This window comes from Neofelis nebulosa, chromosome 10, assembly GCF_028018385.1.
Source record: "Neofelis nebulosa isolate mNeoNeb1 chromosome 10, mNeoNeb1.pri, whole genome shotgun sequence".
Taxonomy (NCBI): domain Eukaryota; kingdom Metazoa; phylum Chordata; class Mammalia; order Carnivora; family Felidae; genus Neofelis; species Neofelis nebulosa.
Genome location: NC_080791.1, coordinates 84429553 through 84448929, shown reverse-complemented (window position 1 = coordinate 84448929; position 19377 = coordinate 84429553). Strand labels below are relative to the sequence as shown.

General features: G+C 40.4%; 1 protein-coding gene across 2 annotated transcripts in view; it reads left to right on the top strand.

Annotated features, from left to right (window-relative positions):
- The first annotated feature begins 646 nt into the window (after positions 1-646).
- Positions 647-19377, top strand: part of KCNA4 (potassium voltage-gated channel subfamily A member 4) — a 584357-nt gene continuing 565626 nt past the window's right edge. Inside the window, exons 1-2 of one of the 2 annotated variants that reach the window (XM_058688522.1) lie at positions 647-1045; positions 4202-17444. In XM_058688522.1, the coding sequence (XP_058544505.1) occupies positions 4982-6946 (1965 nt within the window). In that variant the 5' untranslated portion in view covers positions 647-1045; positions 4202-4981 and the 3' untranslated portion in view covers positions 6947-17444. Of the gene's footprint in view, positions 1046-4201; positions 17445-19377 lie in introns of those variants that run through there. The other variant, XR_009249859.1, reaches the window with a different exon arrangement.

The window sequence follows — 19377 nt, the reverse complement described above, 5'->3', positions numbered from 1 at the left end:
CCACCCCTCACCCGGGTCAAGCACACTTTTAAAGTCGGCTTCCTCTGCGCCCTGAGGCCCGACCCCCCACCCCCACCCCGACGGCCGCCGCCAGTCGAGGCAGACAAGCGTGCAATGGAGGGGGAGACCAAGGGGAATCTGCGCGTGCATAGGCGACTGGGGGGCTCCCGATTAGCGGCCTAGCTAGAGATGCACCCGGGCTCCCAACCCCACAAACCCACAAACCCGTTATGCGGGTGCGTGTGTGCGCTGAGCTGTAGAGCGGGTCAGGGAGAGAAGCCGCGCAGAAGCACCCGGTCGGCGAGCCTGGACCTCCCGTCGAGGTCTCCCCTCCCAACCTCCGTCTTGGGCTCCCGCTCTGCCGTGGGGACCCCGATATCAGCTCCAGCGCGGGCACTTCTCCCTCGGAAACTAGGGCTTCGCCTTTGGGGGAGGCGGCCAGGGGCTCCCGGAACCGCTCCCTGTTGCTCCCCGAAGCCTCGGCGTCGGGGTCCGAGCTTGGGGGCGGGCGGTGCAGGCGTCGTGACTGCGCCAGCCCCGCGGCGCGGGGAGGTGCCCCAGGCGACCGCCTGCACGCCACACCCTCGGCACGGCCCTGGCCCCGCCCCCGGCCGGCGCGCGTTCCCGGCCAGGGGAGGCGTGTGCTGCTTCTGCAGCCAGCGAGAGAGGGAGAGGGATGGATATTGGAGGAGGAATTTGGGCTTAACAAGTGATCGCTGCTGTCTAGGATTTTCTTTTTCTGGGGAACCTTGACTTCCTTTCCCAATCGTGCCCACCTGTGCTGAACTCCAGAGGAACCAGAAGTGTTGGGGTCTATTTCGGGGCAGCCCTGATCCCCACCCTGGGCTCCAGCAGCGAGGACTCTGTGCCCCCAGGCAACAGAACTTGTTCCGTGGATATTTTGCAGCTTCCACCTGCCACACCGGAGTGATTCCTTCTACCCCCAAGAACATTCTTCCCCTCCTCCAGCTGTTGCAGCTTGAGGGGGAAAGACAAACCGAGCGGGGGTTTTCTTTATATTTATTTTTCACTCCGCCTGGGAACGGTGAGTATGATACCTCTCTTCTCTTTCCTCCACTCTTCTCTTTTGGCTGTTAAGAAACAGTGGACATTTGAGGGATAAATAATATTGGGGGATGTGGCAGAAGGACATGAATGGAAGGCGGTTAAAAATAAACCAGGAGGTGGAAAAAGGGAGGTGCAGATGCAGCGCGGCGCTCCGGGGGGCCAACAGTTGTTATTTTCCTAACCCCGGGGATGGGGTGCGTGCGCCCTGCTTAATGTGCCGGAGCGGGAACCTAGGTCTGGAGGGGAGGGCGCGATTAAACATGTCGTTTCCCAACGAGGTGGGGTTTAGATTTAGCATCCTTTTGCCTCATCCCAGACTCACCGGTTCTGTTTCTTTGGGAACAGCTGGCGAACGGGTTTGAATTGCTGTCTCTCCCAGCATTTGGATTTGCGTGCCTTTTCCGAGCATTTCAGCAGCACATAGGGACTGTATAAATGGCGTGCGTTGAAGTGTATATTTCTCACGGTGTTGGTTTTTTGATTCAATCTCTCTCTCTCTCTCTCTCTCTCTCTCTCTCTCTCTCTCTCTCTCTCTGATAGGTTCAGGTACCACCCTAAGCCAGTTGCAGGAATTAGCACTGAGAGAGGAAAACAGCCTCCTTGTTGGGGGGTGAGAGGAAGAGGGGAGGCATGCTTGGCTGTTGTTTGGGGGGGCACAGGGATTCGGGAATAGGTAGTCTGCTAAATCCTATTAGTTTAATGGTGTTAAAGAGGAAGGGAAATTTCCCTGCAAAGGTCTCCCCCATCAAGGCTCCTGGGAGTCGGATTGAATAGATTCTCCGAAACAGGAATACCTTGGAAAGGAAGAGAGATTTTTAAAATGAGTTTTGCTGTGTGGAAGGTTTTTCTTTTTTCCTTTTTTTTTTTTTTTAATTCTTTTTCTTTTTTTCTTATTCTTTTCCTTCTCCCTGCTGGTCCCTCCTCACCCTCCTCTTCTTCTTTTTCATCATCATCATCATCTTCTTCTAGGTTAGGGATAGTGAGGTAACTGGTAGCCAATTAAAAGGAAGGTAATTTGCTTTTTGTAAGGTGGGGGAGGAAGAAAACAAACAAAAATAAATAAATAAATAAATAAATAAATAAATAAATAAATAAATAAAGTAAATAGTGTAGAGCCAGATGAGGGCAGGTCTCTATCTCCTGCAGAATTGATGGGATATTGGAAGACCTGCTAATTCATGACCTTCTGGGAGTCAATTAGTTGGGAGAGGGGTGTGCATAGTACACAAATATACAGGCACTTTGGTTCTATCGGGGTTTTATTTACATAGTGTATTATAACGGCTTTGAGGGAGTTGGGAAAGAAACTGAGCAAACTCTCAGGCTCTTCGGCCTGTGAAAGTCTTTAAAAGGCGGTGGCCTGACCTTCCAGAATAAATGTAACCCCAGGGTAGTTTTGTAAGTAGAGGTTTGGAGACCTTCTGAGGGTAAACATTTCAGAGTATTTGATGATGTTAGGAGTCTGGCAAAGGAAGGGGCTTGTCATTTGAGATACCTTCAGAAGTGTATTTTCTGGGTTTTATGTGTCCCAATAAAGCTCACTTCTTGCCCTAGGAGAGTGTGAGATGATTGGGAAGCCCTCTGTTTGCCCCTTCTCTGCTTTGTCACTTCATAAAACTCTGGTAGGTTTAGGCTTCTAGCCTGACAGGATTCAGCAAGAAGCAGCAGGTGGTCAGGAGCTGAATCCTGTTCATAGCTCCAGAAAGCCATTTCTCTTGCTTCCCAAGTGCTTCCAGTAACAGAACCTGGTAGATGCCCTGGATTCTGACTGGCATTATCCTCCCCAAGTCTCTGGGCTACTGTCTGCATTCTTGGAAGTCCTGTTGGACACAGTGAATGCAAAAGCATAGGAGACAGGAGATTGGGGCAGTTTTTACAGGTCCTGGCTGAGGAAATGAATTAGCCTGACCTAGAGAGAGCCAACTGAGAAGAAAGGTCAGGATTACCAAGTGACGGTGGAGCCAGATTGGGGCTGCAAGGAAGACATGATCAGCAAGTGGGCACGTTGGAGATAAAGGTGGGCAGAGAGAGTCAGGGAGAGGCAGAGGGAGTTGGGAGATGGGAGATCGTGGATGAAATTATGGGGGGAAGTATGACAGGCTGAAAATGAAGTCCACACAAACTGGGATTTAAAACATAAGGAAATAGTCTGTTGAGAAGAGTGTAGGAGGAAGCATTGAGGTGAACACGGAGGAAGCAGCAAGGAGAGAAGATGATTATCAGAGAAGTGGAAACTGGGATTAGCTCCTAGGCTGTGGGTGGTAGGGAGTGTTCTGGAGATTGGGGAACAGAAAAACAACAACAGGGACATGCTTCAGGGAGTCAAGAAGTGCCAACTTAATACAGGCCATTGATGAGTCTCAAAATGTTTTGGGTGTCCTCACATTCTATCCTCCCCTAATTCAGACAGTATGGTATAAGGACATATACATCTGGGGGTGTGTAGATAGATGATAAAAGCTTAGGTTACTGTCCAGTGTGTATTGATTTTCATTATGTCGGTGCTATTCTATCAACATTCATTGTCTCATTCAAACCTTACAAAGTGGGATGGAGGAGGTTGTATTATGACCTACACTTCATAGATGAGATGATTGAATCTTGTGGAAGTGATGGAGCCTGGATTAAAGAGAACTGGTTTTTCCAACTGCTCTAATCCTGAATCAAGACAGAGAGGGGTGGAAAGGCACTAAATTCAGAAATATTTGATGAGTGGAAATTTTAAAAACTGCCTTGAGATCACTGAATGATGGAAGCAGCTATAAAGTGACAGCATTATTGTTGTGACATGAAGAAAATGACAGCGAGAATTAAGACCTGGCATGAGTGAAAGGGAGAGCTGAAGGAAGAGCCATGTGGGTCGAGAGTGGAGAGAAGAAAAATAATTGAGTTGCCTTGAAAATAGACTGAGCCGAAATAATAACCAAAGAAGAAGGGAAGAAGGATGGTTTAGTGAGGGAGGAGATTTAACAACCTGCCCCATACTCCTTGGAAATTTGTGGCCCCTTGGTGCTTTATATGGTTTGCTTGAGGACAAGAAAAAGAAGTGTATGGGAAGGAAACACTGTTTGCTCTTTATGATTTGATTCTTCTTTTTATTTTTCTCCTATGCTTATTTCCCTTCCTTTTTCAGGTGAAGTACTTCTTCTGCATGATTTTAGCTGAAGGATGCTCTGCATTTCCTTGATTTCTATGGAGACCTCAGAGCTGGGTTTGCTCCTGCTGACACCTCATCTTGTACCTTCTCTACCTCCCAAGGTCTTTGCCTCTTTCAATAGCTTGGCATTGCCCCTGGGTCCAGGAAGCCTATGATGAACTTAAGGGGAGCACCCGGAGAATCATCCTGATAGGCTTTGAGCAGCAATGGCTGGACATACTTCAAGCCACATGTTAACATGGGTCAAGCCATCACTAGAAGGCAAGTGCTAAGACTAAAGGCTTATTTGCATTTTATTTAAATTTGATGGACTGAGCTTTGGACAATTTCCATGGCAGAAAAATATATTCCATTTTCTAGGCACAACTGCTGGCTGTCAGACACTTGCTGCCTTTGAATCTTGCAGCATCATCACCAACCACCCTAGACGTATTTCCAAATTTGAACAGCCACCCTGAAACAGGTGTTTGGGAGACCCCAACATTTTCTGACTTAGGCCTGAGAGTGCTAGGTTGTTTATCTAGACCAGCCAAGCTCCGGAGAGCAATGTTGAATCCCTGGGAACAGAGAGCATGGTGCGTGCTGATTTAAAAACAGAAAATGCAAAGTTGGACTGAAAATATCCTTAGTCTTCCAAGCAATCTGCTTAAGGGTTCCAAACTTACCTTCATTTGGTGACAAAAGAAGCTGCCCTATTTTTCTTTCTTCTTCTTCTTCTTCTACAACTGGAACCAGCCATTTCCAAAAACCACCACCATGGAGGTTGCAATGGTGAGTGCGGAGAGCTCAGGGTGCAACAGTCACATGCCTTATGGTTACGCGGCCCAGGCTAGGGCACGGGAGCGGGAGAGGCTTGCTCACTCGAGGGCAGCTGCGGCAGCCGCTGTGGCAGCTGCCACAGCTGCTGTGGAGGGCAGTGGGGGTTCTGGAGGGGGCTCCCACCACCACCACCAGTCGCGTGGGGCCTGCACCTCTCATGACCCTCAGGGCAGCCGGGGTAGTCGGAGGAGGAGGCGCCAGCGGCCTGAGAAGAGGAGAGTCCATCACCGCCAGAGCAGCTTTCCTCATTGCTCCGACCTGATGCCCAGTGGCTCTGAGGAGAAGATTCTGAGGGAACTGAGTGAGGAAGAGGAAGAGGAGGAGGAGGAGGAGGAGGAGGAAGAGGAAGGAAGGTTTTACTATAGTGAGGATGACCATGGTGATGAATGTTCCTACACGGACCTGCTGCCCCAGGATGACGGGGGCGGTGGTGGCTACAGTTCAGTCCGCTACAGTGACTGCTGTGAACGTGTGGTGATAAATGTGTCGGGCCTGCGCTTTGAGACCCAGATGAAGACTCTGGCCCAGTTTCCAGAGACTTTGTTGGGAGACCCTGAGAAGAGGACTCAGTACTTTGACCCTTTGCGTAATGAGTATTTTTTCGACAGAAACAGGCCTAGCTTTGATGCCATCTTATATTATTACCAATCAGGAGGCCGCCTCAAGAGGCCAGTCAATGTCCCCTTTGATATCTTCACTGAGGAGGTGAAGTTCTATCAGTTGGGAGAGGAGGCCCTGCTCAAGTTTCGGGAGGACGAGGGCTTTGTGAGAGAAGAGGAGGACAGGGCCTTGCCAGAGAATGAATTTAAAAAGCAGATTTGGCTTCTGTTTGAGTATCCGGAGAGTTCCAGTCCAGCCAGGGGCATAGCCATCGTCTCTGTTCTGGTCATCTTAATCTCCATTGTCATTTTCTGCCTGGAAACTTTACCTGAGTTTAGGGACGACAGGGATCTCATCATGGCACTGAGTGCAGGCGGGCACAGTGGGTTGTTGAATGACACCTCGGCACCCCACCTAGAGAACTCAGGGCACACCATCTTCAACGACCCCTTCTTCATCGTGGAGACAGTCTGTATTGTTTGGTTTTCCTTCGAGTTTGTGGTTCGCTGCTTTGCTTGTCCCAGCCAAGCACTCTTCTTCAAAAACATCATGAACATCATTGACATTGTATCCATTTTGCCTTACTTCATCACCCTGGGCACTGATCTGGCCCAGCAGCAGGGGGGTGGCAACGGTCAGCAGCAGCAGGCCATGTCCTTCGCTATCCTCAGGATCATCCGTCTGGTCCGAGTATTCCGGATCTTCAAACTCTCCAGGCATTCCAAAGGCCTGCAGATCCTGGGCCACACCCTCAGAGCCAGCATGCGGGAGCTGGGACTTCTGATCTTCTTCCTCTTCATTGGGGTCATCCTGTTTTCCAGTGCTGTGTATTTCGCAGAGGCAGATGAACCTACCACCCATTTCCAAAGCATCCCAGATGCGTTTTGGTGGGCCGTGGTGACCATGACAACTGTGGGCTATGGGGACATGAAGCCCATCACTGTGGGGGGCAAGATCGTGGGGTCCCTGTGTGCCATTGCAGGTGTCTTAACCATTGCTTTGCCAGTGCCAGTGATTGTCTCTAACTTTAACTATTTCTACCACAGAGAGACTGAGAATGAGGAACAGACACAGCTGACACAGAACGCAGTCAGTTGCCCATACCTCCCTTCTAATTTGCTGAAGAAATTCCGGAGCTCTACTTCTTCTTCCCTGGGGGACAAGTCAGAGTATCTAGAGATGGAAGAAGGAGTTAAGGAATCTCTCTGTGCAAAGGAGGAGAAGTGTCAGGGAAAGGGGGACGACAGTGAGACAGATAAAAACAACTGTTCTAATGCGAAGGCTGTGGAGACTGATGTGTGAATCTTGTTCTCCACCTGCCACTGCCTCCCCGCCCCACCCCCAGCCCCAGTATCTCCAAATATATTTATGCATAGAGAGTGGAGTTATGAAAATGAAATATGCAAACGAATCTAATGCATATAGTAGTACACCATTTAATGGTTATACGTGACAATTGTTACTCAACTTGTATTACATATCAAATAAATGATACATCTTGGAGAAGAGGGAGGCTAAAATAGGAGCAAATCTTATCTTTATATTTTTTATTAGAATGTAAGAATTTTGCACACTAACTGGAAAAGATGTTAAAAGTAAAGGTGGGTCTGTGGAGAGAAGGTATATGTGTGTTTGTGTGTGTGTGTGTGTGTGTGTGTGCGCGCGCGCACACGTGCTGCGTGCGTGTATGTGCAAGTAAATTGTCAACATTGTTAGTAATTGTGCAGTGATGGGAAGAGTTGGCATTTTGAAGTATTTACTATGTAAGAACTAATGAATTTGAGCAGTCATTTATCAGTGCTCTGATAGCATCTCATGTCTGGATTCCATGGTTGTTTTTTAAAAATTGTAAGAATTACTGTGTAGGGGAAAAAAAAAGGAAAGTGAATTATTTAATAGAATATAGGTCACAGTTTTATCTTGGATTTAATTAAAGTTTATTTTTAACTGGAAATTAACTTTTAAAAAGGCTTCAGGGGCCTTTAGAAATTGATTATATTTTATTATTAATTTGGGGGAAGATATGACAGCAAATGCCTAACAATAATGGAAGAAGTGAAATCGGAGAAAATGTAACAAGTTTTGTTCACAGATAACAGGACTGGAATTTTTTTTTTTCCTTTGCACTACTTTATATGATGGAGATTGAGAGAGACTTCCTACTGTGAGTGTTTACTAATGTAACAGTTCAGTGACAATCATTGGAAGAATGATTTCTTAGTCTTATTTTATGTTCTCTTCTTTTCTTTGTGTGAGACTAATGGCCACGCAGATAACAGCACATGGTTCCCTTCTTTTAAAATCTAAATAACTGATCTGCAAAGGGACTCTGAAGTAAAATTTAGCAACAGAATCTTTTAGAAATTGGACTGTGACAATGATGCTTCTGAAACCATACTATTTTAATTATTCTTCTGCCTTTTAAATGCAGAATAATTTAACCAAAGTTAATGCATGCACTGAAAGAATTCTTGAAGAAAATAAGATGCCCAGCAGCTACAGTGATTATGGCTTAAGAGCTTTCTATTAAATGTGCAACGTAAATGCTAGATTTATTAAGTTTATTTCTTTGTGCAGCTGCATAAAGGCACAGGGTGGGGATTCACCTCAGAATTTAGCATTCCACTTGCCAAAAATGATACAAAGAAGGATTGTGTCAAACATTTGGTTTCAATATCACCATCGCTATCAGTTTTGTAAAGGGAACTTGTGACACATGTAACTGCACTTAAATCATGACAAGATGTTCTAGAATGTGAGGTAACAGCTAGTAATCGGACTTACACTAGTAAGTCATAATGAGATATAGAGTAGCAAATTTAGAATGCATAAGAGGCCTTATTCTCTAATGTTTCTTCAACATCTATTCTTTATAAAATGGTTGTCCTGAGGTTTGGGAAAAATATACTATGTAGCACGTAATGAACTCTGACAACTGTGAATTTAAAAAAAAGAAGAAAGAAAGGAAGAAAAGAATGATCAAGAATAGCTTTTCTCAAGCTTTTAAATCCCAGGCCATCATTTGATAATAACATAAATCTTTAATGATATTTGAAATTCAAAATAAATCCATGTTAGATTTAAAAGCAAAGCTACACCCTTCTCCCCACCCCACCCCCACCACTTAAAGAAAAATACCTTTCAAGAATACCTGTTGGAGAATGAAAGGCAGTAAGCGGGGGAGTTGATTGAATGTTCTGACCAAAGATCTCCAGTGGACAATAGTGAATGATAAAACAAGGATATGCAATCTTGTAATAAGATTTCAAAGACGTCATTTTAATATATTTTGGATTTGAAGCAAAAATATAACAAACAGACTAGGAGTAAGGCTATCTGGGTTGGTCACTATTCATTTGAAAAAGTCACCATTAATCTCCACACCCCAGTTTCCTCATTAGTAAAAAAAAAAGGGCACATAAAGGCTTTCGTTACTTCACAGAATTGTTATGGAAAGCAAATAACATGTGATAACTCAGAAATGCCTAGTTCCATATAAATGCCTGATGTTATGTCTACATTGCTTAATCTTCCTCTGGAAAGAGAAGAATTAGAACCCCTGTGTTATGGGGCACTGGGGTGGCTCAGTCCGTTGAGCTTGGGACCTTGGCACAGGCCATGATTTCCTGGTGCCTGAGTTCAGGCCCCTCATGGACTCACTGATGTCAGTGAGGAACCTGCTTTGGATCCTCTGTCCTCCTCCCTCTGCTCCTCCCCCACTTGTGCTTTCTCAAAAATAAATAAACATTAAACAAAAGTTAAAAAAAAAAAAAGAACCCAGGAGTTACATCTGCTTTATTAGGATATTGTGAAAATCATGGGTAATTTCTTTAATTTTGAGCTCCTTACAGGAAGTGGATATGCAGACACAAGATAGCCTCTCATTGAATAATTGCTACAGTTTCTTCACTTAGGGGAAAGAAAGATCCTGGGCATGTCCTGGTGTAAAAAAGTTGACTCTGTGAGTGAGGTACCATGTATCTTTTTCTGTACGCAACTAGGTCAGATTATATTTTAGATAATTTAAATGCTATCCAGCATTGGATGTTTATTGAACATTCAATAATCCCAATGGCAATGATTTGGCTATGCTTGGAAGGGAAAAAGTATTACATTTCTACCACAGCTCCTTTTTAAAGCTGAAAGTTATAATGAATTTAGCCGATATGTATTAGATTTGATAATTCTGTGAATTCAAGAAATATAGTCCTTTTGGGATCCTGGGATTTTCCTGTATCTTACGTAGTTTTTTTTTAAGTGTAATACAGACAAGAAGTGACAGCCATGGGCTTCCAAAGCAAATATTAGGTTATCACTACATGCATGTGTGTTGGTTTGCATTTTCTCTCAAGATGAATTTATTTTAGGATGTCTGAATCTTGATTCCACACTAAGAAGAAAGCATGTAAGCCCTCAAGATTTGTCTAGGGCACTTTTGTATGGAACACTTCTCTTGTAGAGAATGTGTGAAGGTAGAGAAAGTGTCAACGGCAGCTGTGAATGTATAACATTTTTCCAAGTTAAAGCTAGCTAAGCAAGGTGCTTTAGTACCATTTGTAAAAATTTTATCTACTGAGTAATATGCTTTCAGAAGCTATTTGTAACTGACATTTAGGAAACTCTCCTCTCAGAGGCCACCACACACATTTGGCTGTAAGATAAAAGAGAAGTGGCCCCATTTAGAGATTTGAATTTTGGGAACCTCGGATCCTCTAGTTGCTTTTCAGATGATAATGTTACCAGAAGTACAATATTTGAAGGTCATCCTAACCAGAGTTTTTTCAAGGGTGGATACATTGTTCTCTCTTTTAAATGTTTGAAAGGGGAACAGTTATGCAGACCAGTTATGGAGAAAAGAGGACTAAATACTCCTTTTAATTTCTGCAAAATAGAGCTTTTGGGTGCCAAAGGAAAGATGGATGGTCTGGGAGTGGAGAGATGGCTCGCTGACATTGACACATCATTTCATCTTGACTCTCAGGTGTTTTGTTTTGTTTTGTTTTGTTTTGTTTTTAAGTGTACAACCAGGCTGTTGTGCTACATTATCAATTGATTCCTTTTAGCACCAAAATTCTCTGGAGTGGAAGGAAGTTATTAGACTAGCTGGATATTTTCTAAGTATTCAAATCATATCGGTCTTGATTTCATAGGTAATAAGAGCAAAAACAGTTTAAAATCTCACTGTTGGGTTAAATAGAGAACCAGAGATTTTGAGATTGAGTTTTTAGAATGTAAATGAAACTGAACGAATAGAGTGTATTTGAAGCTCTTTATTCTAACAACGAAAGGGAAGGGATTCCCTTAATAAAAAATAACTCAGTCTCCAGTTGAATACATGTGAAAGTTGGTAAGTAAACACTTTGATTTCTTGCTTTGTTATAGTACAGTCTTGTCAGTAAACGAGTGTTCCGACCTATGCTAGGGAACTCATTTTATGCCTAAGCACATGTAGTATTTCACGAGTGTCACTGCTTTCCTTGTCAAATTAGTTTTGTTTTTAATGTTTATTTATTTTTGAGAAAGAGAGACAGAGCATGAACAGGTGAGGGGTTACAGGGAGTGGGAGACACAGAATCCAAAGCAGGCTCCAGGCTCTGAGCTGTCAGCACAGAGCCTGATGTGGGGCTCGAACTCACAAACCCTGAGATCATGACCTGAGCTGAAGTTGGACACTTAACTGTCTGAGCCACCCAGGTGCCCCAGCTTGTCAAATTAGTTTTAAACAGGATCACTGAAGTTTTGTGAAAATGTTTTCATAAAACATCTGTTGAAATAGAATCCAATCTATGCATAAGAAATAACTATGGAGAATACTTTTGAGTTCAGATATATATCCAGTTTTTAGAAAGTCAACATTAGCCAGTAGAAAGTTATTTTTAATTGCACTGGAATCATAAACAGTAGTATCTCCACATCCCAACAGAATCAGAAATGGTGTTCTCTGTTGTTGATTTTGAGGATTGTGATGCACCTTTAGCCACCACATCGCAGCTGTTCCTAGGTAAAGTGGCAAATACACCTAGGTTGGTTTTACAGTTTTTGGTGAGCATGTGATGTGCTCATGTGCATGATGCAGAGTGTAACATCCCTCTTTATGTGTGTGTGTGTGTGTGTGTGTGTGTGTGTGTGTGTGTGTGTGTTTTATTGATACAGTATAGAATGATTACGGGTTGTCATTCAGTGGCAAAGGGGCCCGTTCCAGGAAATCTTCCTGACCCAAAAGTCATTCTGAATTCGGCAAGGGACATTTGGTGTGGACAAAAGGTACTTCTTGGTTTTCCTGCCTGCAAAGAAGCTTGACTCAAAACACAGGGTCATCCAAACAAATATAACTGTTACAGGTTAGAAAACAATCCTACTTTCTAGTACGAAGATCAGTATTCCTATTTGACAGAATGTTGATGGAGTGGTTTGTGTTCAAGATTGAAGGAAGCAGAGCTATTTTTGCAGTAAATGGGAATGTGTACTTCTGAAATGTAAATTAAGATTAGGACTGTGATATGAGTTTTATTTCTGACTTGGTTCTCTGTTTCCATAGCAGTCCCAATTTCTTACAGTATCTTCATAAAAAAGTATGCTAATACATATCAGACCATATGGCCCAATTTGAGGTACAGAAAATATGGTTACTTTATTTACGGATAAATAAATTAATCCCAGGGTATGAGTTGGGTGCTTTGAAAAACATAGCATATAGTAATGAGCTATGGCTCTAAGTGAGGCTACAACATATTCCCTTTCAGGCCTGTAGGTAATACGAAATGGTACCAGAATAGATATATCAAGGAAATAAAATGCTAAAGAAGGCATCTTAATGTTGTCTAGGGAGGGATTTTCCCACATCCACTGATCATGGTGTTGCTGATTTGCAGTCAAGTTTTTGATTTATTTAACATCATTGGTATCTTGGAAGGAGAATTTGTATCCAGAGTACCAGGAGCTAAATGATTTTGATCGCTGATCCACAAATAGTTATCTTCTGCTTCCTGATTTGCAAATTACCTGTTGTACAGATTGTCCAAAACTAGTTTCTCATCTGAGTTGGCTTTACTCAGGCTCAAAACCACGGTCTCCCTTTCAATAGCCAGGCTAGAAACCTGCAAAATTGTAAACAGAAAACAATATACTACAAAGAAACAACAAATACCCTGAAACTAGATAGCCAAATAAACTACTTGGAAAACCAAATCTGTTGTTCAAATTAATGTTTATGTACCTCAGAATGAAATATGAAGGATTTAGGAATAACCTTTCCCCTATCTCCTTGCCATTAGCAGAGTTAACCAGGAGTGACTATTGTGTGTTGTAAAGCAGAAATGAGCTACTGAGATATTATGCAAGTTAACATTTTCTGTGAAAATGGCAGAAATGCTAACTTACCTTAGAAGTGGTCATGATAGTAATTATTAGGAATAACTAGTGAATATGGAAAATATGCTGTTTTTTCCCAGTTATTGGTGTTATGTGCAAATGTACTTGGATTAATTTTTCATGACTTCGTAGACCAAAGGCATATTTTTAAAGCCACAGAACATGAAGGCATTTTTATACACAGCTTCTTAAGCTACTGACTGTTGACGAATCAGTCACCTCTTAAATCAGTGAAATAAATAGCCCCTGTGGATATTGACTACAGTTGTACCAATGCTGAGCCAAATATTTATATTTGTTTTAAAATAATTAGATTAATATTTATTCATATGTTTATATACATATCATATATTTAATATTCTGCCTTTATTCTGGCCAAAGATATATAAGCAAAATGAATTGTCTAAGGCATTGCAAGAGACTTTTTGAAATGAAGTAAAAGTGTATAATTCTTTTGTGTTTTGGGGAAAATGGTGAGACCTAAGGATTGAGAAACCTTTCTTTACACTCTAGGTTGGATTTTGTGCCATACAACCACAGTGGTATTAGGGCTAAGCTCTGAGATATTCCATGCAATAAGGATATATGGGGTTTCATTCCCAGGAAGGTTGATTTTTATGTTTTATGAAACATTGCAAAATGTTTATCTTATTTTTCATGGTCATTATTCCCATTACATAATGGATACATAGAGCATGGAAACTAGACTATCTAGCCCCATAGAGCTACTTTGTGCTCTCTAGAAATCAATTAACTTAAAGCCATTATTGTTCTGCATTTTTATCGTAGCTGTTGTTTGATATGACTTCCTTAATTCTCTTAGGTTCAATTACAGTATTAAAAAGTCTCAGGTTGTTTTTGTTTTGGGCAAATGTTTCAATATCTCAGCCTCTGCAGGCACTCACACACAAAACTGTAAGATAATTAGAAAATCTCATATCTCTTAGAGACTAGGGCTGTATTATCTGAGCTCCTTCAATGATAGGGACACATTAGTTAACATAGAGGATGCATGTTATTCTATTTATAAACTTAATTCACTCATACCTGAGTAGATTGATGGTTCCCCTAGAGAACACTAATGTGTTCATAGCACTTGAACAAGTCCTTTTTTTCTTCTTCAATTGGTAGGGATCATGATCCAAATGAGGCTTTCATTCGCTAGCAGATAAGGTAGGAAATAATTAATGAAGCTCCCACTGGACTGAAATATAGCAAGGGGTATGGAATCTCTAGAGAATATAGTAGGATTTATATTTATTTGTTTATTTGTCATTCCTAATTGGTGTCGTTGACATTACTGTTGGGGGAATGGATTTTAATTTCAGGGTGATTTACCTAATATTAAAATGAATTTCGATAACAAAATAGAGATCATAAGTTCCACACTATCTCATTAGCTTGAGGAATAACTCTAGTTAAATATTTTAAGATATTAATTTGAGATTTGGAGATTGCAGTTCATATTTAGAGCCATTTATTTGGAGAGAGATTTAGCCCATAAATAATGATTCATTTATTCAGGTTTCTTGAGAGGTTAATGGAATCTCTTTATTTTTCTTCCCTATCTCCTGACTTTTGAAAACTATATTTAAATTTATGGATTATACTTAAATTAGTGGTTATGAATTTTCTTTTACCAAACCAAGTGAAAAGCTTGATTACAAATTGATCAGAGGATGACAAGATCATTTGATGGTTTGGTTTTTTTTTTGCAACATTTGCTATTAATCAGTCTGATTTCAGTATATATGGAAAACAACATAACATAATGCGTATACCATATTAGAATCTAGATGACCGAGAAGGTATACTCAGAATAGATTTTCCTTCTGGGATCCTAGATGTGTTCTCAGAGTTCTTGACCTGTTTCCTCCAGATCTGAGCCAACCAGTGTGAAGCTAGTAAACTGCTTTTTTCCTGGTATAGCAACAGGGTGTAAGAAGGATCAAGAGCTAATTGGGGCATTGGGGAATGGGAGGGAGGTAGGCAAGGGGTAAGGAGTTTTGCCTAAGTGAAGTCATTCATTTGATGGTGAAAATAGGTAGGTCAGACTAAAACTGCTTCATTTGGTAATGCTATTAATTTTTTTTAATCTAGGAAATCCAGAAAAGCAGATTGATCACTTAGTATTGGTACCAGATGTAGTAAGCATGTGTATGTATATGTACCAGTATTCTAACTCCCTTTGCTGGTATTCTCAGAGCACTCACATACCATTAAACCAAAGCTGCGTCTTACTAAGGGTAAAACTCACTTTTCCCTTCAGAGCAAGAGTCACATTCTTAAAAGATTACCATGCGGGCACTTATATTTCACAGAGGATAATCTCCCCCACCCTTAATCTAATGCAGAATGTTAATGTGGTAGGTGTATTAAAACTAAGAATTAAGCATCAATTGAAGCCCTAAGAGTGCTTGTCACTAACACAGAGCTGAATGATGTGTTTATGTTGGTTATCGCTGGTGTGCAATTCTTAGAGGAATGGAAAAATCATAAAATCTGTGCAACATAATTAGAACTTCTTGCTGTCATCGTATGCTCCTTGCTGATTTAGTTGCTGCTGCTGCTCAACCAAAGAGAAGACATGTCATTTCACTACTAGAATCCACATACTTCACAGGCTTCAAGGCAGTGTGAGAAACAGTGGGGGAAAGAAAGGGTTAGATTAGACTGATAAGGGTGAAGCAACATACAGTATTTTAAGGTGTGAATCATCTTGTGACACCAGACTATTTTTACTCACTCAAGGGACTGAGTTGAATTTTTGGATAGGAGAGGCTCTGTTTAGGAATTACTGTTCCCTTTTTGTTTGTGGTATCACTGTTGGAAATCAGTCTAGCATGGGATAAATACTGCCATCATTGTTAAAATAAGCTGAAGATTACATACCAGAAACATGTTTTTATTTCAGTTGTGAAAAGCTGTAGTTGTGTTATAAGCTCTGCAAGAGGGATTAGAAAGTCACTCAACTTTTAAAAATTTTACTGCACCCCTGAAAAGATTTGGACAGGAAATTAAAGTAGAAGATTCTAAGTTCTGACCAAATATAAACTTGTTCAAAGGTCTCCTTTTTAGTTTCCTGTTTCAATCTTTTCCCTCAGTTACTAAACCTGTCTTTTTTTTAACTGCAGAAATAGACATTAAAATGCTTGGCACCCGCATCTTCCCCATACCCTGCTGCACCCCATTCACATTTATTTACATGAAAGCCCAGATCAGGAAGCCTTCTGCTATCCCAAGTTCACAAATTTCTCAGGGGGAGGTTTTTTGTATGATCCAGGTAGACATTTTCCCATTTTATAAATCAGGTCATTCCAGTGCAAACCCGGGAAGCTTCTACAATCACCTGCAATGTGAGTCTATTATGTTCTGTTATTATGTTGGGTATTGTCTGCCTATTACTGAACAGCTGGGATTTTAGAAACAGCTGGATGATTAGTTGTGTATTTTGCATTTTTCACTCAGATGCTTTATTACTGTGTAGAAACAGCCTCAGTGTAGAATGAGCTGGGACTATAATAGCAGAAATCTTGCTCTGTGCAACTGTTGTTATTAGGAATTTAATCAAGAAAATTCAGGGCAAACAGTTTTGGCTATTGTTTGCTTTGCAAACATGTTGTTAGATACAGCGTACTCATTTCCACTTTTAGGTGAAACAGTTGATTTACCAAATTTTAAAATGCCTCTTGCGATATTCCTTAGGCTACTGAAGCTATGCTTTGGCTGTTACATTTATTTGCTCCAGGGGAAATGTCTACACACGGTGAGACATTACCTGAGTTTTGCATTCACTGCTGGCAAGAGGAGCTGACAGAGCAGGCAGGCTTCAGTCCTCTCATGCACCAGAATCTATTTTTAGGTTTGTCTCTTTGTGACTAGCTTCAACCCTGACTAGATGGGGTTGAAATTTAAAGACAAGGCAATGCTTTATTATGATGATCTGTAGGTTTATAAAACTGTTTGGTATTGTGAACGGGACATATTTAATTCAGGTGCTGTTTGTCGGTTCCTCACCCAGGGCTAAAATTAGAATAAAAAGGGTGTACAGACTTCTTTTCTTTCACCAATTATTTTTTCAACAGATGTTTGTTAGACTCATGCTAGATGACTGGGCTGTGCCCATGTTCCCAGTCTCCAAATGTACTAACACTTCAAAGAATCACAGTCCATGTAGAAGGATTTTTGAGTTATAGAAAGATTCCTTTTTCTAAATAGCAGGATTCTCATTTATTATTACTATTAGTCCCCCCCCCCCAACCCTGAATCTATATATGTGACTAGGTCTTGTTTCTCCTTGGAGAGTGAATTTCCATGCTATCATGCTTTGATAATAATTTTTATAAATTATATCTTGTGTTCTGTAATGTGCTTCATTTTCTGTAATAGCTTCTATATAAACTGCATAGTAAATGGGACTGAATTCCAACTTGCCAGTTTTTTTATGATTCTTGCATGAATAATAAGTCAGTGCTTTCAAATAGTAGAGGTGATTGTACAGAATATTTACTTCTTTTAATCCCCAGAACTTCTATTTCTTCTATTTAATAGCATGTGATTAAATTATAAGTGAGAGAAAGTGGATTTGACTGAAATAATAAACATCTATGAAACAGTAAATGATAATAATATTTTTTATTCTAAAGTAGGTTTTTTCCAGGACCATGGTTCTTCTGCCAGTCCTCCCCATTTAAAAACAAAACAAACAAAAACACCTATATCTTTGTCCTTGGGAAAGGCTTGCTTGCCATTGATAATGCATTTACAATTTTTGACTTGAATAAAGACCTGGGTTTCTTTTTTGGAGAGATGTGAAAAAGATAGTTCTTTTTGTGGACATTTCTACTGAGACAGGCCAAATGAAATAGCATCAATTACATGGTTAAGTCAGGGCAGTTGAGGCAGACTTTTGGGATTTTTCTGAGGTGCCTCTATCTACATTGATCAGATCCCATAGGTGTTTGCTCAGGTTTCCATTTGCTTTCAAGATGATGTCTGATTTCGTTCTCTTGGATTTCAGACTTTCACATTTGAAATGCAGTCGCAATAACATTTTCAGCTCTCTCTAACTAGCTTTAACTTCTTAACAGCTCAGACTTTTCCTGTGAAATAGATCTTAAAGACTATCTTGTTTATTTTCCGACTGTTTCAGAGCATAACATTAGAGACACTGGCTTTTAGTCTTCATTCACACCAAACAACCATTATCTTTAATTGAAGCCACTTCTACTTGAAGCCAAAACACTTGGTGGAGTCAGTGAAGGGAAAAAAAAAAAAAAAGCCAAGGCACTGTGAAGTCAGACATTCAATTCTGCTTCATTAAAGCCATTAGTATCAAACACATCCTGGATTCTCTTTAAATTTGAGTTTTCAATTGCTATCTATTCTGTCAGGGAAATACCTTTAATTGTAAAATCATTATGTTGTGGGATTTCTATTCTAACTTTAGCAAACTGCAACTATTCTTGTGCCTTAGAAATATGACATTCTGTAATGAACCCATTATTTATGTGATTTCTTAAAACTAAAATTTTTTTCCTTTGCAATTTTTCATGAAAGTATTCGCAAACTAGAAATATATATTTTAGCCTAAATTAACAGACACATAGTTAATATTTGAAGATCTTTGGGCAAATAGCTGAATTGCTCATTGTTATAGTATAAAGGAGGAACTAACTTTATATATATTTAATATATATAACATATATGTTTAACATATATATGTTAATATATAATATATAAACATATGTTTATATATATTTAATATATATGTGTTTATATATGTATTTAATATATATTTATTGTCAAAACATTCTGTGTGGTTCATTTATAAGTATTTTAATGGAAGCCAAGTGCATTTAAAATATATCAGAATTTTTCTGTATCTAATCAGAGTGTATAATTTAGAAATGTGGTATTACATTAAGTAGATTACATTTCTGAGATTTTAAATAAATTCATATCATATAATGTTAACTCTATTTAGGGCCTATTTTTTTTAAAACATACTAAATAGCCTCACAGGCTATGTGTGAATGTTCTTAGAATAGAGTTTGGCAATTTGAAAGCCTGTCTCCCTAGAAAAGCAATATGTTTTCAGAAGAAAAGTTCTCTTTATGTACACATTTGAATATAAATATGTTAGCCTAACTATCTTTAACTTTTATTTTGGATCTTGATCTTACAGTTTGGTTCTAGGTTTTACTTTTTCTGGCACCAAATTGGTGGCTTCTATGGCATTAAATAATCATTAATTATTTATTTCCATTAAAATAAAACTTTGCCTTAAAAATAGGAGAGACTAATAATTTGTGCAGATTGACTCCTAGAGAATTAGCACATAAAACATATTTTCCTTTATT